Source organism: Sarcophilus harrisii, chromosome 2, assembly GCF_902635505.1.
Source record: "Sarcophilus harrisii chromosome 2, mSarHar1.11, whole genome shotgun sequence".
Taxonomy (NCBI): Eukaryota; Metazoa; Chordata; class Mammalia; order Dasyuromorphia; family Dasyuridae; genus Sarcophilus; species Sarcophilus harrisii.
The window spans coordinates 284,343,077-284,370,169 of record NC_045427.1 but is presented as its reverse complement, the minus strand read 5'-3'; the positions used below and the strand labels follow the sequence as shown (position 1 = coordinate 284,370,169).

Genomic DNA, 27,093 nt, shown 5'->3' with positions numbered 1-27,093 from the left:
AGGTAAAGAAATAACAACAAATCCTTCACCTCACATTCAGAGCCTCACCATTTTTAGTTCATTTTGTAGTTGATGATTTAAATTAACAGTCCCCTCCATTTGGGCCTGCAAGAATACAATCTTATCTTCTTTCATGGCTAGTGTTGTTCTGAGGGCTGATTCATTTCTGTTCTCCAGTAGCTTATATTTTCTGAAATCAGAGGATACAATAACATTACATCCTGCCTCATTCTAATTTATAAAGTGAGCTCAATAGGAAAAATTCTCTCTCAATCCTTCCTCCCCCTCCCCTGTCCCTCTCTATTGCCACTTAGCCCCCAATCTCACAATTACCTATGCTTCCTTCCTCCCACTGGCCGGCTTCTTTGCCTGTACTCAGTCCACATGAAACAAAGGAAGGTCTAAAACTCATGTTGCTGAGCTCCACCTAAGGTGATGTAAGGGAGGTAGGTGCATAATGAAGACTCCAATCTTGCTTCAGAGCCTGGACAAAACACTCAACCTGTTGGAGTCTCAGTTTCCTCAGCTCTAAAATGAGGAGCACAAACTATCTTCTCTGAGGTCCATTCCCAGATCTAGATCTGTAACCCTATTTAAATGTGACTGCTCGCTTTATTAAAATTACAATTCTTATAATCATTACAATTCTAATCTCTTTGGCTCAATTTCCTAATCTGTAAAAATAGCTGGTCTCAAGACAGAGTCCTGGACCTAAATTCGAATCATGGTATATGAACCCAAGCAAGTCACATTAATTATCTAGGACAAAGATTCCTTATCTATAAGTAAAGATGGAAGAAAACCAAGCATTTATTAAGCCCCACTATGCTCTAGGCACTGTGCTGAGCTACAAATTATTTCATATGATCACCACAACAGCCTTAGAAGGTAACAATAAAAATAATAATTATTAACATTTATATTGCACTTACTATGTGCCAGGCACTCTGCTAAAAATAATTATTATCTTATTTGATATTCACAATAACCCAGGAGGGTAATAATAACAGCTAATACTTATACAGCACTTACTATGTGCTAATCACTCTGTTAAGTGCTTTATAATTATTATTTCATTTGAACTTCACAACCACTCTGGGAGGTAGGTGCTAGAGATTATCATCAAGTTTTATAGTTGAGGAAACTGAGACAGATGGAGATTTTAAGTGACCTGTCCAGGATCACATAGCAAATAAATAGCTGAAGCTAAATTTGAATCTGGTATTCCTTACTATGGATCTAGGACTCTACCCACAACAAAACCTAGCTGCTCCTAAAATGAGAAGGACTAGACTTCACGGCAGCTCTAGACCCACGATTCTATATCCAAGTTACAATTCTAAGCTAAATTATAATTCTTAACCCGACAGATATTAAGTCACCTTTCAAGTAAGATTATTTTGATAGTTATTGTTGCAGGATGGCCAAGTCATAAAACTGTCACATCAGTAGTTAAGCAGAGATTTTAACAGATGTTTAAAATTCTAGGCTATTTATTTCTGGGCTCACTTGGAAGGCCCTCAAGACATGAGGTGCTGTTTTCATGAAATAGGCTGGTGGAAACTTCTGACTTCACCATAAGAGCTCCCCTTTCTATAGCCCCACAGCAAACCCAGGGACAAGAGCCTTGCTCACTTTTTAAACACATGCCCTATAAATCAAAACACAGGGAAAACAACCATGCTGGGCAAATTTTGTGCAACAGATATATTAAGCTTCAGACTAAACAGCAGAGGAAGCCGTTAGGGGAGTTAATTTCCTCACTTGTCACCATTGCTGTTATCATCCTCCTGCAGGAGGCCTTTGTTGAATCCAACTTTTTCTAGTTCTTGGCTCAGCTTGTCCCGTTCACTGGACAACTGCTGGCTCTTCAGTTTCTCAAGGACCAGGTCCTGCAATAACAACATTCACATCATTAACCAAGTAATATAAGACACAAAGCAAGACCAGAGATTTACCCATTAATCCGTTGTAATTCTAACACATACAAACAGAGGCCAATTTCTCAAATTGAGACAGATTTGGATCTTCTACTCTGGCTTGACAAATAAAAGATAAAAAATAATACTGCCCCATATTCCCTCCTACTCCCCCCCCCCCGAATTATAGCAAAAAAAAAAAGGAAGGGGGGATTTTTTCCATTAGTACCTTATGAACTTATATCCCCAACCTATGACTCAAGTTAAGTCAAAACTTCTTTTTTGTACAAAAAAAGAGTGGACTTCAGAAGGCCACCTTTCAATGCAGTTCTCACTGAGGTCAACATAAAGGGGGCTTGAACTTGAACCTTTATGGACTTGAATGTCTGTTCAGGCCCATATAAACTAGATGACCTCTTTGGTCCCATTTAGCTCAAGTCTATGATGACGATAATCTGGTGATATTTACTAAACTATAAGCTCCTTCAGGGCAAGGATTCTATCTTATTCACTCTATAACATACTGCTGTTATTGCTGTTGTTCAGTCATATTTAACTTTTTGTGATTCCAGTTGGCATTTTTTGTTCCTGGCAAAAATGGAGTGCCTTGTCATTTCCTTCTCCAGCTCGTTTTATAGGTGAGGAAACTGAGGCAAACAGGGTTAAGTGACTTGCCCAGAATTGCACAGCTAATAAATGTCTGAGGTTGACTTTGAACTCAAGAAGAATTATCTTCCTGATACCACGTCCAGTATGCACCTAATATATATTTTGAATGAATAAATGGATAATTTTTATTATATTATTATTATTATAAATTATCTCATTCAATAAATGTCATGTTTACATTGTACTGTTATCAAAATTATTAACAATGTGAATATTAACTACTCGTTTCTCTATATAAAGAGGTTGTGTTAATCACAGCATTTCTGTGATGCAGATCACATGGTTAATGTCATCCCCATTTTAATAATGAAGTTCAGAATCAGTGACTTGTCAATGACCACAAGTAGTAATTTAAAGTACTGGGGCTTAAACCTGAATCCAGGTTTCTGAATTTTGCTATCATTCATTTATTCAATCAGGAGGCATTAGATACCTACAATAGGCAGAATAATATGCTAGACACTACAAGAAATATAAAGTTTAGACAGGACCTCTGCCTCTGCATGGAGCTTCCAACCTAGTACCACATTATCTATGTTATAGTACTCTCCTTTGTTAATCAGCCAAAAAAAGATTTTATGCTAATCCTTCCAACTACAAATCTATAATCCTAGTTTGCTTAAAGTTCTTCAAATTTAGGTGTTGAACTTGATTCTAAGCTAAGGATCCCCGAACCACTTCATCTTCTGACACAAAAAAATCACAAAAGCATCTATGAACCTAAAAGGTTAAATAAATAGCCTTTTCTTGCATTTCTCAACTGCAGGAGAAAACAGAGCCCAGCACTTGAGATTTCTGTTATATGCAAGCACTGTCTTTAGAGCAGTCCAACATCTTCCACAAAAGATGAGAGATGAAATAAAATGGTGATCCAGCACCAATAGGAAGCATGTCCAATGGCTTACCTCTCTTAGTGTTGTGAGGGTTCTCATGTGAATGGTGACTTGCTTGGTAAGATCCTTATTGTCCTTTTCTAGTTCTTTCAGCTTATTGGAGGAGTCCTTACATCGAGCAATTTCTTTTTCTAGTGTTTTGTTTTCTTTTTCAGCAGCTGCTAATTTCACGACATTATCATCCAAAATGGCATCCTTGAGCTCTACCTGTTGCCACAAGCGCTTCGTTTCCTTCTCCAGCATTTTTTTATCTTTCTCCAACTGGGACACTTCCTGCTCTAGCATCTTCTTCTCCTTTTCAAAGCGTTCTAGCTGCTTGTTTGTCATCCTCAGCTCTTCCAGATTGCGGTGCAAGGTCTGGTTTTGGGTTTCTACTTCCTCAAGTTCCTTCTCAAGCTCCTGAGTCTTCCTGCTGCCGGATTCCAGAATCTGCTGCAGCCTCAGGTTCTCAGCATTCAGACCCTGGTAACTGAGTTCGAGTCTCTCCGACTTCTTGCTCAGGGCTTTCAGCAGCTCTATCGTTTTCTGGAGTTCTTCCTTCTCCTTCTCTAGCTCCTTGTTCTCAATCTCAATCTGGGCCATTTTGGCACTTGTGAACTTCATTGTCTCGAGCATCTTCTGGAGCTCCAAGTTCTCTTCATTAAGCTGTTTGTTGTCATGCTCCAAGCCCTCCAGGCGCACAGAAACATTTTGTAAGGTGTCCAGCGACTTCCTCAGCTTCCTGTTCTCCAGCTCTAGACCCCCATTTTCATTCTCCAGGGTTTCAACTTTCTCTGTAACCATTTTCATGGACGTCATTTTCTGGGTCAACTTTTCATTCTCCCTTTCTAGCCGGTGAAGTTCCTTCTCCATCGATTCCACCCGTTCTACCTTTTCCTTTACATGCTCAAAATCCTTGTGCAGCTGCTTCTTTTCAAATTCAATCTTATTGAGTTTGCTGCTCATCTCCGTAATGGTTTCATGCAGAGATTTGTTTTCTTTTTCAATGTCTTTTACTCGAGCCTCGTTACTGACCTGCGATCTTTCCCTTAAGGACCAAACTAGTTGATTGAGATGATCTTTTTCTTGTTCAAGATCCTTTATCTATATAAAATAATCCAAGAGATTAGCCAGCTAACAGTTAGCAGTTACATAGCTCTTTTAGATTTCCAAAGTGCTATACAAATATTACCTCATTGATCCTCACATTAATCCTGGGGAGGTAGATGCTATGATCCTCCCCATTTTGCAAAAGAGGAGACTGAGATGGAGTGAAGTGACTTGTTCTGGGTCACCCAGCTTCTAAGTGATTGAGTCTGAATTTGAACTTGAATTTTCCTCACCCCAGGTCCATCATTTCTCTCCAATGCACCATTTAGCTACCTCACATTAAGTAGGATGACAGATCTGGGGCTCAAAGGGATCTCCAATACCATCAAATCTCTTTCTCATTTTACAGATGGGGAAACTCAGGGAAAGTGATTTACTCATAGTCATACAGATATAGTATGATTTGATATAGAAATATGTTCTATATATTTGATATAGAAATAGAGCAGATGTTTAATTTATATTGGATTACTTGCTGCCTGGAGGGGGAGGGAGAAAAATCTGAAACATAAGTTTTTGCAAGTATTTATTAATTTCAATAGCTTTTTTTGAAAATTTTAATAATAGTTTCTAATTTTTTAAAATATATATAAAGATACTTTCAATAGCTTTTATTTTAAAAAATTTAATAATAGCTTTTTATTTTTCAAAATACATGCAAAAATAGTTTTCAACATTCACCCTTGCAAAACCTTGTGTTCTAAATTTTTCTCCCTTATCCCCAACTCCCTTCTCCTAGACAACAAGTCATCCAATATAGGTTAAACATGTAAATTCTTCTAAACATATTTCTACATGTATCATACTATACAAGAAAAACCAGATCAAAAGTGGAAAAATGAGAAAGAAAAAAACAAGCAAACAAATAATGACAACAAAAAAAAAAGGTGAAAATACCACGTTGTGATCCACCTTTAGTCCCCATCATTCTCTCTCTAGATGAAAATAGTTCTTTCTATTAGAGCTCTATTGGAATTGGACTGAATCACCTCATTGTTGAGAAGAGCCAAGCCCTTCATAGTTAATCATCACATAATCTTGTTGTTACTATGTACATTTTCTTTTGGTTCTACTCACTTCACTTAGCATCAGTTCATGTAAGTCTCTCCAGGCTTTTCTGCAATTATCCTCTTTGCATATATTTTAAAATATAAAATTCTATTTATTTATTTATTTTTAAAAAGTATGATCTGAACTTAAATTTAAGTTGAAATTAAGTGTCCTAGAATTCAGTAGTGATGAAATATCAAACACCCAAACTAAACTCTAGTTTACTCTTTAAGACTGGAGGAGTTCTTAACCTGGGATCTATGAAGCTGTTCTTTTTAACTTAATTCTAACTATATGCAACAATGATTTCCTTTGCCTATCAACATTTAATAAGTACCTACATGCGAGGCACTGTGCTAAGCAGTGGTCATTACTTTGCCCCATAGTATTACTTTATAATACTATATATTTTATTTTATGTAATTAAAAACATTACTGGGACATTAGGTGGCACAATGGATGGAGCATCCGCCCTGGAGTCAGGAGGATCTGATCAAATATGAGCTGTGTGACCCTGGGCAAGCCACTTAATCCAAATTGTGTCTCAGAAAAAAATATTACATATAGGATTCTATACATTTCACCAGACAATCTTCCCCAAAGGAGTTCAAGACATAAGAAAAAGTCAAGATCCTTTGCAATAAAGTAATGTATATACTTAAAGAAGGGTAAACTGAGAAAATTATGGTGGCACAGTAGACAAAGAAATGAACCTAAAATAAGGAAGCTCTGTGTTTGAAAACAAACTTGGACATTTAACTAGCTCTGTGACCCTGAACAAACTGCTTAACTGCCATATGCCTCAGTTTCCACAAATGTAAAATGTGAATAATAGCAACTATCTCTTACAGGTATATGAAAAATATTTGTAAAATGCTTTGCAACCCTTAAGTCATTATATAAATGATGACAATGATGACAATGATGATATAATAGATTAAAATACTTTTTCTTCTGAAAATCTAACAGTTAAGAAAAGGGTCTTACCACCAGAGCCCCTGTAAATAATCTGGAAAATTACTAAAATTGTCCACCGGATTTTGAGAAGCCACAGGTGAAAATATCATGTTATTAAACAGAAACTGGTTAATTTTAGATATGAGAGTTGTACCTGTCTTTCCTTATCTGCCTTCTGTGTCTCCATGTCACTCTGAAGCTGTTCCTTCTCTTTGATCAGCTCCTCACTGAGGGTCTCAAGATCCTGGTTGCTCTGTTTCTCTCTTTCAAGCTGAGTTTGTAACTTTTCAATCTTTAGCAGGCCAAAAGGAAAAGGAAAAGAGAAAAGAGAGTCATTATTTTAAAATAGTCCATATTTATCATATATTGGATTACTTGCTATCTAAGGCAGAGAGTGAGAAGAAGAAGGGGAAATTTGGAATACAAGGTTTTTCAAGAATCAATATTGAAAAATTATCCATGCACATGTTTTGAAAATAAAAAGCTTTAATAAAAAAAATTTCCAGCAGACCAAAAACCTAAGCAATTTTCCTTTCCAGATCAATATCACAACGATGCTTCCTAATGAGACCAGAGGGCTGCTAGATGTTGCAGTAGACAAAATGCCAGACCTGGAGTCAGCAAGACTCATTTTTCTCAGTTCAAATCCTGCCTCAGACACTTACTAGCTGTGTGACTCTCAGCAAGTCACTGAATACTGTTTGCCTTAGTTTCATCATCCGTAAAATGATCTGAAGAAAGAAATGACAAACCACACAAGTATCTTTGCCAAGAAAACCCTCAAATGGGGTCATTGAAAACAACTGAGCAACAAAGAGACCACCCTGTGAACTCCCTGAATTTTTCCTGAAAACTAGGTGAACACAGAGAATAGAGCACTGGCCTATCATCAGTTAGGAAGACCTGATTTCAGACTGCCTTCAACACTTCCCACCTATGTGATTCTGGCCAAATCACTCAACTTCTTTCTGCCTCAGTTTCCTTAACTGTAAAATAAGAATAACAATAGCATTACCTCCTAGGGCAACTGTGACAATCAAATGATATAATATCACAAAGTGATAATCATATAATAAATGCTTATTACCTTTCTCTCCATGTAGATTGCATTAAACATCTAATTCTTCCATATCATCATTATTATTGTGAATATTTATGTAAAAATGTGAACATACAAATCACTTTAGGTATGTCATTGTGCTCTACCCTTACAGCAACCTATGAAGGGTAATCAGGAAAGGTAATACCAGATAATGTGACCATAGGCAAGTCACTTAACCACACATGTACAAAATGACAATAAAAATAGTACCCAGTTTACAGGGGTATTTTAAGGATCAAATGAGAAAATATATATAAAGTATTATACAAACCATTAAGAGCTAATGGAGGCTCTAATAAAGGACTTGATGGAAATTATCATAGGGCAGCATGATTACAACTGATTAGGTATTACACCTGATGAATCCTGTAATGTTTCTAGTTTTAAAGAAGAGAAAATGGATAGTGGAGCAGGCTCAGGAGTGGTAGAAACATTATTTTTATTTTAAATTTTTTATTAAAGATATAATTTTATTTTAAAAAATCTAAAATCTAGATCAGAAATTCTCAACCAGCATCCATTAACTTATTTTTTAAAAAATATATATATAATATATATTTTTATATTTTTCTTTTGCAATCCTAAATATTTTATTTTATATATTTATATATCTTTTTATTTTTATTTTATATATGTATTTATAATATTATTCTGAGAAGGTCCACTTTTTTCACCAGGCTGTGAAAAGCATTTGTGACACACAAAAAATAGTTAAGTACCTTAATCTGTACTATCTGTGCTTATTCTGTATGGCCATCAAGGGAAGAAGTGAAAGCAATGAGAATCAGATTTTGGCTCAATGTAAAGAGAGATTCAAAACTGGAAAGAACCTCCCTTAAGAAGTCTAACACTGCCCACATTCTTCATTCTTATAAAATTATAATTATATGTATATAATTATAATTATAAAACAGGATTCAAACTCAACTATTCCTCCCTCCAATCTAATGTTCTATCTTGTAAATCACCTCATCTCTCAGTAATTTGTAAATTAAAGTTGTCCAAAAATGGAACGGACTGCCTCTGGGGATGGTGAGTTAATGGAGATCTTCCAAAGGCTGGGCAATTACTTGCCAGGGATGCTAGAGATGTATTTCTGACTTTGAGAATCTACAATTCTTTCATTCCATCCAGACTAACTCAGACTTCCTTCACCTAAGGGAGGGCACACCCTCCTCAATGGCCTTACTCAATTTCTCAAGCTTCCACCATAGTTCATGCTCTCTAGATGGCTAAAGGGTGAAAAGGATGTTCCCATAGGTTTTTAACCTCTGCATCCCTCTCTTCAGGTAAACTTCTGATGGTCTTATCACTCCCTAATTCTTTCTGAACCTCCCAGGAATTATTACACTTTGCGGTTAAAGAACCAAAGGCCAAGGGCAGCCGATGCTATTTCCTCCCTTTTTCAGTCTTTCTATTTCAGGTTTAAAATGTGATTTCATCAGTGATCAGACTTCCACATTGCCGTTGGTGGCTTTTGCCTTTCCCCTCACCCCACCTCCCGCCTCCCCACCCTTTTATGGTCTAGGGCCAGAGTCCAAATTCTGCTGGGTAGGCCACAAAGTTTCAGAGAGGTCTGCTTTTGTTTCTGGTAATGAAAGTGCTGGCTGTTCTCCTCAACTTCTTAGGAAAAATTAATTTTCTGCTACATGTGCCAGTGCCATTCCATTACAATATGAGATTTTTGGTTTTCCTTAAGTCATCTTGTTTATGATCTAGACAGATCATAGTATTTGGCTTTAAGTTCCCAGAGGCTACTAATGGTAAAAGAAAAACCGTCACATTAATATACCTAAAAGTTTCATTTATCTTTTAAAAACTGTCACTCTACCCAATCATACCCTGGAAGCTTGTAACTCATGAGCCCTAAGTTAGGATGCCTTCTAGCACTTCATGTGGAGGTAAGACTCCCCTGCTGATTTAAGTGGGGCCCACCCCAGTGCGGCCCAATATCTTCTCCAGGTCTAAGCTAGTTACCCACTGGGTTAAGCCCTCCCCTACCTGAGAGATATTACATCTACAATCAGATCAAAAGCTGGATGACTTGTTTTATCCAAAACTGAAATAGGCAATATAGAAGAGAAAGGAATTTGAACACCAGGATGATATAATCTTAAGGCAGTTAAACTATAGACCGAGATATGTATAGCATGGATGATGTAGAATTAAACAAAGAAAATTCTTGAAGAACAGTTACATCTGTCGTGTACCTGAGAACCCAAGTTTTTTTTTTCCCTTTTTCTTTTTTTTTTTAAAGCTTTTTATTTACAAAACATATATATGGGTAATTTTTCAACACTGACCCTTGCAAAACTGTTCCAAATTTTCCCCTCCTTCCCTCCCCTACCCCCTTTCCCCTAGATAGAAGGTAATCCAATACATGTTAATTGCTAAAATATATATTAAATCCATTATATGCATACATATTTATACAGTTATCTTGATGCAATAGAAAAACTCAGATTAAGAAGAAAAAAACCTAAAATAACAAAATGAAAGCAAACAACAACAGAAAGAATGAAAATGCTATGTTGTGGTCCACATTCAAGAACCCAAGTATTAAGAAAAAAATTAGGTCAGTCAACAATTAAATTAATGGGACAATAAGCATCAGATAAGGGTGTTTCAGGCCTGGAGAGGCAAAAGTTCACCTTCAATTTCCTCATATGTAAAATTAGAATATGATAACAGCTCCTGCACAGGGTAATTTTGAGGACCAAAAGAGATGATGTTTGTTAAACATTTTATGAACCTTAAAATGCTATATAAATCTTAGCTATCATCATTTTTTAAGACTGACTCGTTTGTGAGCTTAATAACTTATTTACACACTGATCTTAAGCAGAAGTTCCTAAATTTTTTTGCCTCTCTGACCCATTTGGCACTTGGGTCAAGTCCACAGAACTCTTCTCAAAATTATGTTTTTAAATAAGAAATTCAATTTAATAAACTTAAAAATAATAAAGTTTTAAAATAAAATACATACCATTACAAATGAAACCAATTATAATGAAAAAGTTCTTAAAGTATTTTGTAAAATCAAGTTCACGGACCCCCAGGCCAAGAAGTCCTGCTTTACAGTTGACAAAGCATTTTTCATATAGATCATCTCACCTGAGTTCTAGAAAAACTCTTGAGATAGGTACCAGAATTGTCACAGTGGAAAGGAAGGGAATAAAGCACCTTTTCCCTATGAATTCTGCCAAGGCCTGATGGCTTTTCCTTAACACTTTTTCCCCCTCTTTGACAATTAAAAAAGCCAGATGGAACTCTACCAGAAAGTAGAAAATGGGAAGGGAGGCCCCTCTGGGGGAGGGAAAAACCAAAGAATAAGAAAGCTTTCCAGCCAGCAATGAATGCCAGTTCCTGTTTGTACAGGCAGGAAAGACTGTTTGGAGGGTGGCATATGAGGGCAGTAAAAAGAACAATGGGAAACTGGAGGGGAAAAAAGCATTTCCTGAGACCTACAGGGAGGACAATATGAAGTCACCTCCATATACTAGGATTACGTTCCAGTCTTTCAATTAACATTCAATTAACAGCTCTATGGGACTCCCTGGAACCCTATAATCCTCATCTTTCTAAATGTCAAATCTTCCTTATCTGAAGCAAGGCTGGAATGCTTTCTTAATCCAGTCATTTCCTCCAATGAATTCATATGGACCCACAAAACAAGCCCAATAATTGTGTATTCTTAGCTTTTTATCAGAAGATATAAGCAACAGATGAAGGGGGGGTTTTCCTCTAGAACTGAAAAGAAAAACCTGTGGGCAGCTGAAACTTTTTGCAAATGGACAAATGGTAGTAGAAATGGGAATGGAGAAAAAAAAATTTTAAATAAAAATAAAGAGGGGCAGCTAATTGGTGCAGCAGATAGAGCACCAGCCCTGAATTCAAATGTGACCTAGACACTTAATACTGCCTAGCTGTGTGACCCTGGGCAAATCACTTAATCGCAACTGCCTCAGCAAAAAAATAAATTAATTAAATAAAAATAAAAATAAAGAAATAGCAAGAGTGGGGAGACTACATCCCAGATAGGAAAAACATACTTAGGATGACCACAAGCATAAAATGATCAATTGGCATTTATTATCATAAAATATCATTATTATTAATAACCATGATAATTAACACATACATATCACTTTTAGGGTTGCAAAATACTTTACATATATTACCTCATTTTATCTTCATATCAACCCAGGGAGGTAGGTGCTATAATTATTCCCATTTTTACAGATGAGGACACTGAGATAAAGAGAAGTTAAATGACATTCCTGGGGTCCCAGAAATAATGTTTTATACCAGATTTGAAATCAGGTTTTCCTGACTGCTGGTTTAGTACTCTATTCAGCTCCTGCTGGTTCTACATATCAGCACTGTACTAGGTACCAGAGACACACAAAGACTATAAAATGAAATCGTACTTGCCCTCAAGAAGCTTATATTCTATAAAAAGTTATCAAACTGTGCATACCCTTTGATCCAGCAGTGTTACTACTGGGATTATATCCCAAAGAGATTATAAAGAAGGGAAAGGGACCTGTATGTGCATGAATGTTTGTGGCAGCCCTTTTTGTAGTGGCTAAAAACTGGAAACTGAATGGATGTCCATCAGTTGGAGAATGGCTGAATAAATTGTGGTATATGAATATTATGGAATATTACTGTTCTGTAAGAAATGACCAACAGGATGATTTCAGAGAGGCCTGGAGAGACTTACACGAACTGATGCTGAGTGAAATGAGCAGGACCAGGAGATCATTATATACTTCAACAACAATACTATATGATGACCAGTTCTGATGGACCAGGCCATCCTCAGCAATGTGATCAACCAAATCATTTCTAATGGAGCAGTAATGAACTGAACTAGCTATGCCCAGAAAAAGAACTGTGGGAGATGACTAAAAACCATTACATTGGACTCCCAATCCCTATATCTTTGCCCACCTGCATTTTTGATTTCCTTCACAAGCTAATTGTACAATATTTCAGAGTCTGATTCTTTTTGTACAGCAAAATAACGGTTTGGTCATGTATACTTATTGTGTATCTAATTTATATTTTAATATATTTAACATCTACTGGTCATCCTGCCATCTAGGGGAGGGGGTTGGGGGGTAAGAGGTGAAAAATTGGAACAAGAGGTTTGGCAATTGTTAATGCTGTAAAGTTACCCATGCATATATCCTGTAAATAAAAGGCTATTAAATAAATAAAAAAAAGAAGCTTATATTCTATAAAAGGAGACCATACATATATATGTAGGCATATGTAGTCACACAAATTATAAGGTATTTTAACTTATGCTAAACACTAGCATCCAAAGAAGCATCAAAAACAAAACAAAAACACAAAAACCTTCACATAAAAAGTTAAATGAAGAAAATAAAAGCGCTAAGACATTGAAAGAAAGAAGCACATTCTAAGTATAAGAGCCAGGCAAAATGTGGAAGAAAAATGAGAGAAGAGTATAAGAGTTAAAAAGCCTCTAGGTAGCTAGGAATGCAGTGCAAGGCATGTGGGAGGACCTGAGGGATAAGAGGTATTGAGGGGCAGGCGAGTCCTATGTGGAGGTGGGGCATAGCCCCAGGAGGCGGTATCTGACCCCAGGTACCACATCTCTCTCCTTAGTGCTCTCAAAGCCTAGCACATCTCCCTCCCTCTTCTCGGGCCAATCCTGTTTTGACCTGCCCGTCCTGATTCCTAGAGGACCTTCCCCTTCCCCCAGATTCTCAGGGGGATATAAATATGTGCTATCTCAGAATAAAGTTCTCTTTCGCTTCACCCCCATCTCCTGGTGGTCTGTCTCTGTGGGATCTGGGTTGGTGCCTGAAGACGGGTAAGTGTGGCCTAGCTGTGCCGTAGATAAATGGGCATTAAGAGTAGCTCAAAGAGGAGCTACCAGGTTAGAAAAGTCCATAGGGGCATAACAAGTGGCACCCAACATGGGGCAATTTTGGCGAGGACCTCCCCTTGTAGCAGGCCTACAGGTAGAACTCTGCTCTAGAGGGAGTAGAAAGTTAGGAAAATGGGACAGATTGTTGTGAGGGTCCCAGACCAGGAGGTACCAGGAAAAGAAGCTTATATAATAGTAAAGCAAGCAGGATTGGAAATGAATTTGAAAACATGGGAGGTAGTAGGTAGTCAGATGGCTTCCTATGATAAGGAAGCTCCAGGAGCCATCCCAGAATGGCATCAAGTGATTGGGGGCACTTTAAGAGGTTCAAGCCGCAATCCATTAAAAGTAGATAATGAAGTGCAAACGAAGAGTCATAAAACAAATAAGGGTCGTAAACCGGCATTCACCGGGATCAGCTGTGCCCATAAAATGGAAGTTAGCTGGGGGGAAAGAACCAGGAAATAAACAGGAAGACAAGGAGGTGATTGTGACGTGAAGAAGGAAGAGATAGTGAGGAAGAAGCAGAAGGTAGTGAGGAAGAAGCAGGAAGTGGATATGATGGAACAGGCAGGGGCAGGGATAAGATGAGTAATAAGAAAGTAAACAGAGAGATATATGACCTTGACATAAAGGACGGTGATAAGATGAGGGAGAAGAAAGCAAACAGAGGGAAGATCCCCTCTGTCTCCAAGGCATGGCCTTCTTCCTTCTCCCCCGCCCTCCCTGAGGAGATATGTCTCCCATCTGCTCCCTCTGCGCCCACTTGTGAAGGATTTGGAGATTCCCAGACAAGTTTAGGACAAATAATACAGAAAGCTGGAAAATATAAAAGAAATGAGGATCAAATGCAATATGATGCAGCAGTATATGCAGCTGTGTCTCAATGTGCCCAACGAGAATTTAGTAAAATTCAAGCATCTGGAAAGCAAAAGCAAACGACTAGGATTAAACAGGGCCCAGATAAACCTTTTCCTGATTTTGTGGCCTGCCTACAGGTGGCTGTTGAGAGGTCAGTGGGCAGGGGAGAAGCCTCCAGCCTCCTTGTACAGAAATTGGCAGGGGAGAATGCTAATACTAACTGCCAGAAGGCCATGCTCACTGTAGATGGGGAACCTGGCCTGGAAGAGATGATAAAGAGATGTGAGAATGTCGGCTCCAGGGCCTTTCAAATGGATGCCTTCACGGCTGCTATATCTAAAAGGGTTGCAGCAGAAGACCTGCCCTGGCAGTTTGCAGACAAACAGGATATTCCAACCTCTGGTGGTTGCAGGTCTCAGGTACAATCTATGAATCTATGGGGGAGGGACATATTGAAGGCTTGTGGAGCCTCAGTTTATATACCCCCCACCCCGGCCAGGATTTTTAATTGGGATCATTGGGGATTTGGGCACCACCTTTCATGTCAAGCCCAAACCATTAACATGGAAATCTAACACCCCGGTTTGGGTGTCCCAATGGCCTTTCTCAGTTTATAAAGCCCAAACCTTATGTGAAAATATATAACAACAGTTGAAGGCCGGACATATAGAACCAACGTCCAGCCCATGGAATAGCCTTGTATTTATTATAAAGAAAAAATCTGGAAAATTCAGAATGCTAGCAGACCTTAGGGCCATTAATGCTTCTACTGAACCTATGGGAACCCTACAGTCTGGCACGCCAGCTCCTAACCTAGTACCCACTGGCTGGCCAGTTACAGTAAGAGACATAAAAGACAGTTTCTTCTCCATCCCTCTGGCTCCAGAGGAGGAGAAAAGATTTGCTTTTACCATTCCCTCTATAAACAATGCAGGGCCTGACCTGTGCTACCAATGGAAAGTTCTCCCGCAAGGGATGTGTTGCAGCCCCACCTTATGTCAGGGGTATGTAGCGCCAGTGCTAGGACCAACTAGGAAGGCGTGGCTCCAGGCCATGATACTGCACTATGTGGATGATATACTGTTATCAGTGAGCAGTGGGAAAGATCTCTCTGCCCTGCTGAAAGAGACCATGAGCGTTCTTGTTCCACATGGCCATGGATATTCTCACCAATGCTGTGCAGGAGGCATATTTGCTGGCAACGAGGTGATGGACTGTGCTTTACAATGCTCCTTTCTCATGGTCACCACACCCCCTGAACGTGCCCATGATTTTCTCCACTTACCTGCTAATTCTCTACATTGCCTTTATGACCTCACCTGGGAACAAGCCCAACAGATAGGGAAGCAGTGTGTTCAGTTTCTTCTTCCTCCACCTAGTAAAGGAGTTAATCCCTGGGGTTTATTCCCCAATGATCTGTGGCAAATGGATGTGACACATGTGGGCCATGTGGCCATCCAGGTTTCTATTGACACCTTTTCTAGATTCCTTTGAGCCACAATGGCCTCCCATGAGAACATTCCTTCGGTCATTAAACATTTGTATAGTTGCTTCTCCTCTCAGCGTTCCTAATACCATGAAGACCAAAAATGGGCCAGCTTATACCTCTAAGCAGATAGCCACCTTCTTCACCACATTTACCATTAAACATGTTACAAGGATTCCCTACTATAATCCACAGGGCCAGGCCCTAGTGGAATGGGCCCATGGTACTCTGAAGGCCACCCTTATTAAACAGAAAGCGAGGGGAAGTAGATAGAACCCCCAATGGCCCACACAGGTGGATATGGATAAGACCTTATATACTTACAATATTTTACACCTGGATAGGGATACCTGCCTCTCTCCAGGAATGATACATTTGGCACAATCTTATAGACAAGACAGAAAACTAAGCTCCGTGAAAACAGTGCTTCAGGCGCTGGAAAACATTCAAAAGGTCCTTTGGAAGGACAAGGAAGGACATTGGCAAGGTCCATTTTTAATACTTTGGAGAGGGCTGGGATATTTATGTCTTCCAGGTACTGATAGGGAAGGCCGCTGAATTCCAGAAAGAAGAACAAGGAAAGTTGCCCCTATTAAAGCAAAGGCTGAAGAAGAAGAAAAGGAGATAACCCAAGAGACGCCCAAAACAGCGCCATAGCAGAGAGATGACTACCTTGCTGGACTGGCTTAATGACTGGATCCAACATACTTCCCTTTCCAACCCCTTCTATTATCCCGTGGGCTCTATGTAGCCATTTTGTATTGTTGCTTCTTTTGCTTTTGCCTACTTTGCTAGGATGCTTTATATGTATTCTTAAAAAAAATTCTTTAGAGGTGCTTATGGAACAGCTTCTCATTTGTTAACATGAGAACACTTGGTCTTATTAATAAAAGAGGGGGAGATGTAAGGGTTAAAAAGCCTCTAGGAGCAAGGAATGCAGTTCAAGGCATGTGGGAGGACCTGAGGGATGAGAGGTGCCAAGGTGCAGGCGAGTCCTATGTGGAGGGAGGGGCATAGCCCCAGGAGGTGGTGTCTGATCCCAGGTACCATGTCTCCCTCCTTAGTGCTCTCAAAGCCTAACATGCCTCTCTCCCTCTTCTTGCCCAATCCCATTATTCCAGGTTCTTAGAGGACCTCCCCTTCTCAGATACTCAGGGGGGTATAAATATGTGCTATCTAAGAATAAAGTTCTCTTTCGCTTCACCCCTCCTTCCTGGTGGTCTGTCTCTGTGGGATCTGGGTTGGTGCCTGAAGACAGGTAAGTGTGGCCTAACCGTGCTGGACGAGCGGGCATTAAGAGCAGCTCAAAGGGGAGCTACCAGGTGAGGGTAGTCCATAGGGGAGTAACAGAAGAGCATCTTTGTCCTAGGAAAAGAAATATGGACAGTTACATGGGACTACATAATATGGGAAGGGAAATAATTTATACTAAGACTGAATAAGTAGGCTGGAACAAGATTTTAAAGGGCTCTAAATGACAAAATGGGACTTTTATGTGAGTCTAAATTTAAAAGAGAACTACTGGGTTTTTATTGGGTAGAAAAGTAATAACATGGTCTATGCTTTGTGCTTTAGAAAAACCACTTTGGAAGCTGTGTGGAAGAGGAATTGGAGAGGAGAGAATTTTGAATCAAGAAAATCACCTAGAGGAGTCCAGATCAAGAACATGTTGACCCTGAGAAAAGAGAAGGGGACAGATTGGGGAGATGTTGCATAAGAGGTGGCAACTGACTAGATATGTGGAGTAAGGAGCTGAGGATAATTCAAACATTGAGATAGTGAACCTGAGGGACTTCCAAAATGGTGGTACCTTGGACAGATGTAATAAAAAGTCCAGAAGAGGAAAAAAAGGTAAAACTTATAATATTAGAAGATATAAGGGAAAAGATAATGAGTTTTGAAATTAAATCTGGGACTTTGGGAAGTATCTAATCTAACACTTTCATTTTTTAAATGAAGAAGGTAAAAAGGGGTGAGGGCCACATTTAGCAAATGGGTATAACAAATGTCACATTACTCCTGCATCAAATCTGAGAAAGTATAAAATCCTTTTAGAGTTCACATAAATCGGGATCCTGGGGATCATTTCGACCAAGTTGTGCATTTTACAAATGGGAAAACTGAATTCATAGTCACACAGCTAACTCATAACAGAGATAAAACTATAAATGTAAGCTTCAACTCATGAGATCAAAGTTCTTCCTATTACATTGTACCATCTGGAGAAAAGTACTTTTATGGAAACCTACCTTTACTCAAAGGGCAAAAGAAAACAAAGCTGGTCTTGAAGGGAACATGGAAAACAGGGAGAAAACAGTCTAAAAGCTGTACTGTGATAGTAAACTAATCCAAAAAAAGAACTAAAATGCTAGGTGGGTTTTTAATATGGTACCCATAGAGACAAAGGCATGAATTATGCAAGATGAAAATATGTGGAGGAACTGTGATTTCTACCTATGGAAAGATGAGGATGGGGATAGGGAAAAGGTAAGAGAAAAGGGATGTTCCAGAGAAATTATAAAAGGGGGAAAAGGATTCAGATGCGCAAAAATGTTTGTAGTGGAGGAGATGCCCATCAGTTAGGGAATGGCTGAATAAGTTATGGTACGAGAAAGTAATAGAATATTATTTTTCTATAAAAAATGATGAACAAGCTAATTTTAGAAAGGCCTGGAAAAACTTACATGAATTGATACTGAGTGAAATAAACAGAACATTGAACACAGTAAGAGTAAGACTGTGCAATGATCAACTATAACAGACTTGGTTCTTCTCAGCAATTCAGTGATCTAGGATAATCCCAATAAACTTTGGGTGGAAAACACCACCCACATGCAGAAAGAGAACTATGGAGACTGAATGCAAATCAACACATGCTATGTTCACTTTTTTTCCCCTTCTTTTTTTATTCCTCCTTTGTTCTAATTTTTCTCTCCCAACATCATTCATATGGAAATATGTAAAAAATAAATGCACGTGTATAACCAAAAAATATTTAACATGTAACTGGGGAAAACAAAAATTTTTAAAAAAGGATAGAGGTAGGGATGGGGAAGGGGATAGAAAAAAAGGATAAGAATCATAATAACTAGGATTTAGGCCTACAAAGCACTTTACAATACCTCATTTGAACCTCACAGAACCCTGGAAGGTAGTTGCCACTATTTCCTCTTTTGACAGATGAGGAAACTGAAATGACTTTCACAAGAGACCATATTTGAAATCGGGTCTTCCTGATCCCAAGTCCAACATTCTATGTGCTACACCAGGGAAGGGAGACTGCCTACAGCAGTTTCACCACAGGAAACTTGGGCCAGGAAGCTCATTCGGCATACTAGTTCAGTCATGCTTTGTTTCTAACCCCAGTAAGCACTTATATGAGCAACGACCATCTTGTCTCACTTTTTTTTTTCTATGTGCTATGAAAACTCACATCACCCAATCACCATTTTTATATGTAGAATAATATTCACATTTTGTATAAAGCATTTTCATTTTTTGCCTTTGTATTCCCAAAGTTTCCAAATTTCCCAGTCTCAACACCTACTACTATCAGACCCTCAACAGAACAGACAAATAGATAAAGCGGAAAGTTTTCAAGTCTATTTTATAGATAAGAAAGCTGAGGCTCAGCAAAGTAAAGTGATTTGAAGGGCTATGATTCACATCCAGGTCTTCTGATTTCTAGTTCTGCTTTTCCTACTTCCACTGCCACTGGGAGTCTAACTTAGCTTACTCATGGATATACTCAATCACAAAATAGCTTTTGTCCAATGTCTTATTTTTACTTTTTTTTAAACACGAGGGTTTTAAAAATACTACTTACTGCATGACCTTATTTATCTTATTCACTATCAATTATTAATTGTTCTTAGTACACTGCTGTTATTTCCTGATTTTGTTACATATCCTTTCCCAGGACCTTAGTACAGGTGAAGGCAAGGTTTCTTTACTGGACATCTTTTGTCCTGACCTTGCATCCTCTTGTGGGCTTTAATGGCTACCCAGTGATGGGTTGTCAGGCAGAAGGAAGGGGGGAGTACCTTTCTGCTGAGTTGGTGGTTCTCTGTTTCGAGCTCCACAAATTTTAATTTGCTTTCTTCTGCAATCAGGGAAGCATCTCTCAGCTCTTGGATAGTGTTCTGAAGGCTCTGGTTCTCCTTCTCCAGCTTCAAAATTCGACTCGAGGCACACTCATTCAACTCAAACACAAAGGACTTCCTGGATGCTGGGGGAAGATTGTCAGGATCAAAATTCAGCACTCTAAAGCATCCTAAGAGAATTAATTGCACCTCCACCACACTCCCAATTACATGGTTACTTGTGGGAGAGAAGCAATAGTGTTTCAGCCTCACAAAGACCGGAGTTCAAGAACTAACACTGATACAGACATTAAGCCATTTAACTTACGAGTGACCCCCCCAGGCCATTATCTCTAAAATATAAATTACTGAACAATGCTGGTCTGCACTGATAGAAGGAGCTTCATCAACCTGGGAGTTCCAGGCACTGCAAAAATCACCGCTATAGATACAAATAAATGAACAGATAAATAAAAGAAACAGATAGATGAATGAAGGAATGGATAAACAAATGAAGAGATAAGTGGAAATAAAGGAATGAAACAAAACAAGATCCTAAAGCAAAAATATAAAAGTCATTATTTTAAGGACTGGGAGTGTTTTTTTAAAGTGAAAAATTACATAGTCCTCTCAAAGAGCATTTTTTTTTTTTGAAGGGGAGTGTGGGATAGTTCAGAGCAGTGAAATTAAACTCATATATACATGTACAAGGTGTCCCAAAAGTCCTAGTGCAGTTTAAAGCTATTAATTGGGCAGCTAGGTGGTTCAATGGATAGGACATCACCCCTGGAGTATGAAGAACCCTACTTCAATACCGGTCTCAACACCTACTACTAGCTGTGTGACCCTGGACAACTCACTTAACCCTGATTGCCTCAAAAAAAAAATCAAAACAAAATCAAACAACAAAAAGTTGTAACTCCACTATATTAAAGATCCTGTATTAAAGATGAGTAGACTGAGGTCAGATTGTAGAGGGCCTTAAACAACCAACCTAAGGAGCCTGTAAAGGAAATAATTAGGATTTCTGAGCTTATTTCATGAATGACAGGACAGTGTAGTGGAGAGAAGACCTCAAAAGCAGAAAGTCCTGAGTTCAAATCCTACTTCCTACATAGATTAGATATGTAACCCTCAGCAAGTGACAATATTTCAATGCCCAAAGCATTACTCCAAGTGCTGTACTGCTCAGAGAAGGAGCTATCAACCTGAATCACAGAGCTCACTTTTTCAAAAAATTCATGTGCATCCAATGATATTCAATTAACTGCATCTATGTTTTAGCCCAAGCTAAAGCAGGAAAAGGACTTATACAGAGAAGGGGGAGAAGTTCAATGGGGCAGAAGCCGGCCCAAGTGGAGGATTGCATGAGATCAGGCTGGAAAAATCAGGGGGAATTTGTTCAGATTGTTCCCCATCTCTACTTCCATGTTCACCTTCATTCCTAATTTCCAGCTTTCTTTAGAGCATATAATCCATATACTATCCCCTATAGATGGAAATGTAATGTTTATGCAATAATAAAATAAAAAATTTAAAATAATAACTTAAAAAAGAAAGAAGGATAAAGAGCTTTAAATGCCAGGATAAAGGGTTTGAGCTGCATCTGATAGGCTATAGTAATCTTGTGCAGCAAATTGACCTAGAGATCCACTTCTGTGCATCTGCAGAAGCTGTGCCCCACATCTGCAATAATAATACTAGTTTGTAAAATACTTTACATGTTGCTCCTCCGATACTCTCATAACAACCTTGTTGTAGGTCCTATTATTATTCATTCTCAAGAGTTGAGGCAAGTGAAGCCAGAGAAGTTAATGACTTGCCTATAGAGCTCCTTACTGAACACAGCTCTGCCTGACTCCAAACTTACTGCTCTTTCCCATTGCACCATCAAATAAATAGTGACCAAAAAAAAGAAAGATGATTTGGCCCACAGTCCTATTTATCATCTTACTCCTCTTAACAAATTCTGAATTCCAAACAAACTAGGATTCTGACTTTTCCCCAAATTAGACACTCTATGCTAAATACTTTATAATGTTATTTCATTTGATCCTCACAACAACCCTAGGAAGTAACTGCTGTTATTATTCCTATTTCCCAAGGTAAATTAGGCATTATCTGACTTTTGAGAGTCATGTAAAGTCTAAGGCCAAATCCTCCAGGCCCAGCATTCCATCCATCACCCCTGCCCCACAGCTGTCCCCATTGTCCTATCCTTTTGTCCTTGTCTTCTCCCTACTTTAAAAAAAAAAAAAAACTAATCAATTAAACTAAAAAAGAAAAAAAAACCTAAAACTTCAATAGAATTCCATAAAATATAAGTTTTTAGGGTGTCCTTTAAAGTCCTCCACAATCTTGCCCCAAGGCACCCTTCCATCCTTATTATCACTTCCCTGAGTCACACCTAGACTAAACTAGCCTACCCAATAGGTAGTTGTACCCCACAACTACAATGCACTTACCCTCTCTCCTCCATGCCTTTTCCACAGGGCTCAGCTACAATGCTACGTCTTACAGGGAATCCTTTCTGAACCTTATATGTTAGCACTCCCACTCTACGTGTTATTAGGCCTTCTAGTAAAAGAGAGATTCCTGGAGGATCAGACTGCTTTCCATTATCTTTATATCTTTATTGCCTCATAGTATACATTGCACAGAAGAGATGCTTAATAATATACTAATGAAGACATTAATAAATTTTTTAAATGCTTATTTTCCTAATAAAGTTTGCCAGGTTGGATGGATAAAATAAGTGTTATATGAATTGAATTTGCAAACACTAAATAAAATTGTTGCTGAAGAGATAAATAAATGAATGAGATAAATAGTTCTATTTCTGTTAATATGTACCTTTGGAATGAATTAATGATCAAGATTTAAATTATGCTCTTTTACAATTGATACTGAAATACTTCTGATGAACTGATAACTGACTTTATTCCTCTGCTGAGAAATCCAAAAATTCAACAAAAAAACTTCTATTTCACAAAAAATACTACTACTTTGTAAAATTGCAAATACTAAATACTAAAATACTAATAAAAACATTAAATGACCACCATCAATGGCAACTATACATATGTTCATTTTTAGAACCTCCTATTATTTGTTTGGTGCCAGTGCTTCCTGGTATAATCCTGACTCCTTGTTCATAAAACCTTTCAAGAAGGAGACTCCCTTGGAAGTTTTTCAGTGAGTAACAGTGTATATGTGGAGTAAGCCAGTAGGCAAATTATCCAATAATTTGACAGACTATGGTGCATGTTGTTTTTGTCTTTCTCTGTATCACAAGTATTTAGCACATTGCCCGACACATGGTAAATATTTAATAAATGATTACTGAGTTGTGCAAAATAAGGAAAAAACCCATTTAGGATATCTAAGAGAGTTAGAGGGGAAAGGCTAATATCTTTTTCCACTTTGGCAAATGTATAATGGGCATAATAATGCCCAAAACACAGACTTCACAGGGAATAAATGGTCATTTAAGTTTCCCCTGCCATCAAATATTGTTAGCCATTCATAAATCTGACTAAGATGGCCCCTGGGTTCCATGCTACTTACACTTGAGTGTCATGGGAGTTCCCATAGGGAAAGGGAGTGACATAATAATAATCTATATTTCTCACTCCAGAGAAAACATTTTTATTTTCAGGGGGTGGGGAGGGAATAGACAGAGACAATTCCAAGTGGCATTTTGAAGGTAATTAGGTCTTTAGGGGTGAATTATCAGGCTTAATGTGGACTCCAAGGGAAATGATGTCAGACTTAGCTCTTTGGGATAGAAACTGAAAAGACAGTTAAGAATGAGTCACTGTCTCTTGGGTTTACTTACCGTCTGAAAGGTCCGCATTCTTGGACAGCTGCTCTAACTCCCAGCCCAGGTGGGCAGATTCGTTCATACTCTGCTTCTGCGCAATCTCCAGGACCATGTTTTCTTCCAAAAGCTCTTCAATTCGCTTCTTATCTGTGTCCCTGTCCTAGAGAAAAAGGAAGAACACAGGTGCAAAACTCGGCAGGTGTAGGGACCAGTTCTTTTCATTAACAGACCAGCTGCTCCTGGAAGGCCAGAAGCATAAAACATTTCATAAAGGCCATTTCAGGACTGTTTTAGGAAAAGAGTAAGTAAGGGAAAGGGGATGTTCAGGTGGCTTGAAAAGAGAGGATATCAATGAAAAGCCATCAAAAGAAAAGAATGAAGGATGTACAAGACCTGATGCAGTTTTCAAAACTTAGATGTGCATCTCTATCAAAAATATGAACCCTGTTAGAGCAGCCACAGCAATATCTGCAAGTTATATCACTTCCAGGCAACAGTAACTTAGCAGTTAGTGCTATCTTAGGTAGATTTGCAAGGTACTTCTCTTACAACTATCCTGGGAAGAAATAGTACAAGCATCATTATTGCCTCTTTACAGAGGAGGGAACAGAGTCTGAGGGAATTGAAATGACTTCTACTTAAATAGATGCATTTCTTGGAGAAAGAGAATTTTAGCTTTTCTTTGTATCCTAATTCCAGGGCTTAGCATAGAACCTGTCATATAACCTGAAATAAATGTTTGTTCACCAAAGGTTTATTGCTAATAGTTACCAAAAAATGGGAAAATTAAGAGGGTTAAAATTTGACTCCAAATCTCTTGACTCTAGGTCATACAATAGGACTTTGGAAAAAAAATAAGGAAAGGATTCTTAACCTTTTTTTTTTTTTTTTTTAATGCCATGGAATCCTTTGGCCATCTGTTGAAAATTACAGACTCCTTTCCAGAAGAATGTTCTTAAAAACATAAAATAGGGGCACCAGCCCTGAAGTCAGGAGGACCTGAATTCAAATCTTACCTCGGACACTTAATACTTCCTAACTGTGTGACTCTGGGCAAGTCACTTAACCTCAATTACCTCAGGAAGGAAAAAAAAAAAAAAAAACAAAAACTAGGATTATAAAGAAAACTAATTAAATTGAAATTGTTTCAATATAATTAGTTTCCTTTATAATTGATTTTTAAAATGTAATTCATCTAATTACATTCAACTTTAATTAAATTAATTAATTAAATTTAATTAAAATTCAACTTTAATTTAATCAAGTATTATCAATTTGTTTTAAAGTTGAAGGATCCTAGATCAAGAACCCTTAGTCTAAAACTACCTGTTTAAAACAGCTTAGGACATGAGAGCCCCTAAAGACACAGAGAGATGGTTACAAAGAGACAGAGAAAAGGTAACTAAGCTATCTTTTGCTTGAAAAACAATTAAATGCAATAAAAGCACATTGTAAATGAGTGCTGTTAATTACTACTATCAGAGATGTCTATACCCTCTATTTAAAAAAAAGAACACTAAAAGGTGATAAGATTGACAATCCTCAAATATAATTTAATAACAAAACTTCATTACCAGTTCCACATCATGAAGTTTAGATTTCAATTGCAAATTTTCTTTTTCTAGCTCATGGACTTTATCACCTCGAGCTCGAGCAGCGGTCAGCTGTTCTTCCAACATTGCCTTAGTTTCAATCAGAATGATATTATCTTCTCTCAACTCCTAGACAATATAAACAAACATAATGCATTTAGGTAAAAAGAATTTCTTTATTGAGAACCTATCCCTTGTGCCATTTCCAGTTATTTTGGCAAAGTGAGTCTAAATAAAAGACATCTACGAAATAAACACCGTGTAGAAAGTTTTTTCTATGAATTGACCATTAACAACAATCATCTCATTAGATCAATTCAAATCAACTTTAGATGTTAGCTATTATTTATCCAAAAGGCAATATGAAATCATTTAAGCTGACCAAATAGGGAAATAATAGAGTCAGATCCATATTTAAGGGAAAGTGTGTAGGATGGATTGGAGATGATAGATGGGATGTCACAAGTGAGAAAAATAGAAGATCTGAACTCTGAGTTTTAAGACCTATTGACTCAAATAGGAAAGGGAAAGAGAAAAGAAATGAAAATATTTTAAATTTAATTTAATTTAAATTTAAAATTAAAATTTAATTAAAAATTAAAATTAATTTAATTTTAATGCAAGTTAGAAAATGATGAAGCACACAGGTTTGAAATAATTTAAGAGGCCTTAGAGATTCAAGGAAGCAATTGGTAATGAATTATCTATTCAGGCCATCTTTCTTTTCCAAAGTACATTTTCTAATGGTACATCCATGCCTTTGGAAAATTATAAGTTCTCATCCTGAGTTTAGAAGAGGACCATTGTCCAGCAAAAGTAATGCCCCAAACTGAAACAAAGCAATTCTGTCTGCCCCACAGAGATCTAAGAGAGCAGGGGTATGTTTACCACTTTAACCCTGAGATCAATTGCTTAACAAATTTAAAGGAAACAATTGTGTTCTTCCATCACATCACTGTTGCATTCCACATTAGGACAAATGTTTTCATTTTCTTTTACCATCCTGAAGAGCCATTTTAGGGTCATGCAAGAATTCCCCCTATGCACACCCCTAAATGCCTTCAAGCATACACTGGGAAACCGGACAGTCTTTTCTAGGTGGACAAGAAGTCTGTTATTAGTTTTTCTACCCCCCTACTCTCACTGATTATAACACAAAAGAACAGGGTTAGGTAGGTCATTCATATCCTGCAGCTCACTAGATGCCCATAGAGACACAAGACAGACTGGCTGGGGCACACTTAGGCTGGAATCCAAAAGGACTGATGGGGAAAAAAATCACTCAATTTGGTCAATGGGCAAAGTTTTAATCAAAGGGTAAAATGCAGAAAAGTAGATCTTGAAAAGTTATTTCCTCCCTTCTTAACAGAGGTAGGAAGATATAAGTATGAAACACTGTGGTTAATTTTACTGGGTTTTTTTCTTTCTTTTCTTTTGTTCTGTGTTCTAATGTAACAGATAACTTTCTGAGAACGTAAGGAGGAAGAGAGAAATGGGCTGGGAAACATCCGATACGAAAATAAAAAGCAGCAATAAAAATTTATTCATTAAGTCAACTAGAAAAATCAACTAAAACAAGCACAAAAGAAAACCAGAGAAGCAGATAAAAGGAACCAAAAAAAAAAAAAAATAGAAGTGACAACTGAAAGAAGCTATTTTTATATA

General features: G+C 37.9%; 1 protein-coding gene across 1 annotated transcript in view; it reads right to left on the bottom strand.

Annotated features, from left to right (window-relative positions):
• CCDC88C (coiled-coil domain containing 88C) overlaps window positions 1-27,093 on the bottom strand; it is a 229,549-nt gene that overhangs the window by 62,353 nt on the left and 140,103 nt on the right. Inside the window, exons 11-17 of the mRNA XM_031952347.1 lie at window positions 25,411-25,557; window positions 23,852-23,996; window positions 19,975-20,159; window positions 6,732-6,869; window positions 3,494-4,564; window positions 1,765-1,892; window positions 49-190 (exon numbers count right to left, since the gene is read on the bottom strand). Coding sequence (XP_031808207.1) covers window positions 49-190; window positions 1,765-1,892; window positions 3,494-4,564; window positions 6,732-6,869; window positions 19,975-20,159; window positions 23,852-23,996; window positions 25,411-25,557 — 1,956 coding nt within the window. The remainder of the gene's footprint in view (window positions 1-48; window positions 191-1,764; window positions 1,893-3,493; window positions 4,565-6,731; window positions 6,870-19,974; window positions 20,160-23,851; window positions 23,997-25,410; window positions 25,558-27,093) is intronic.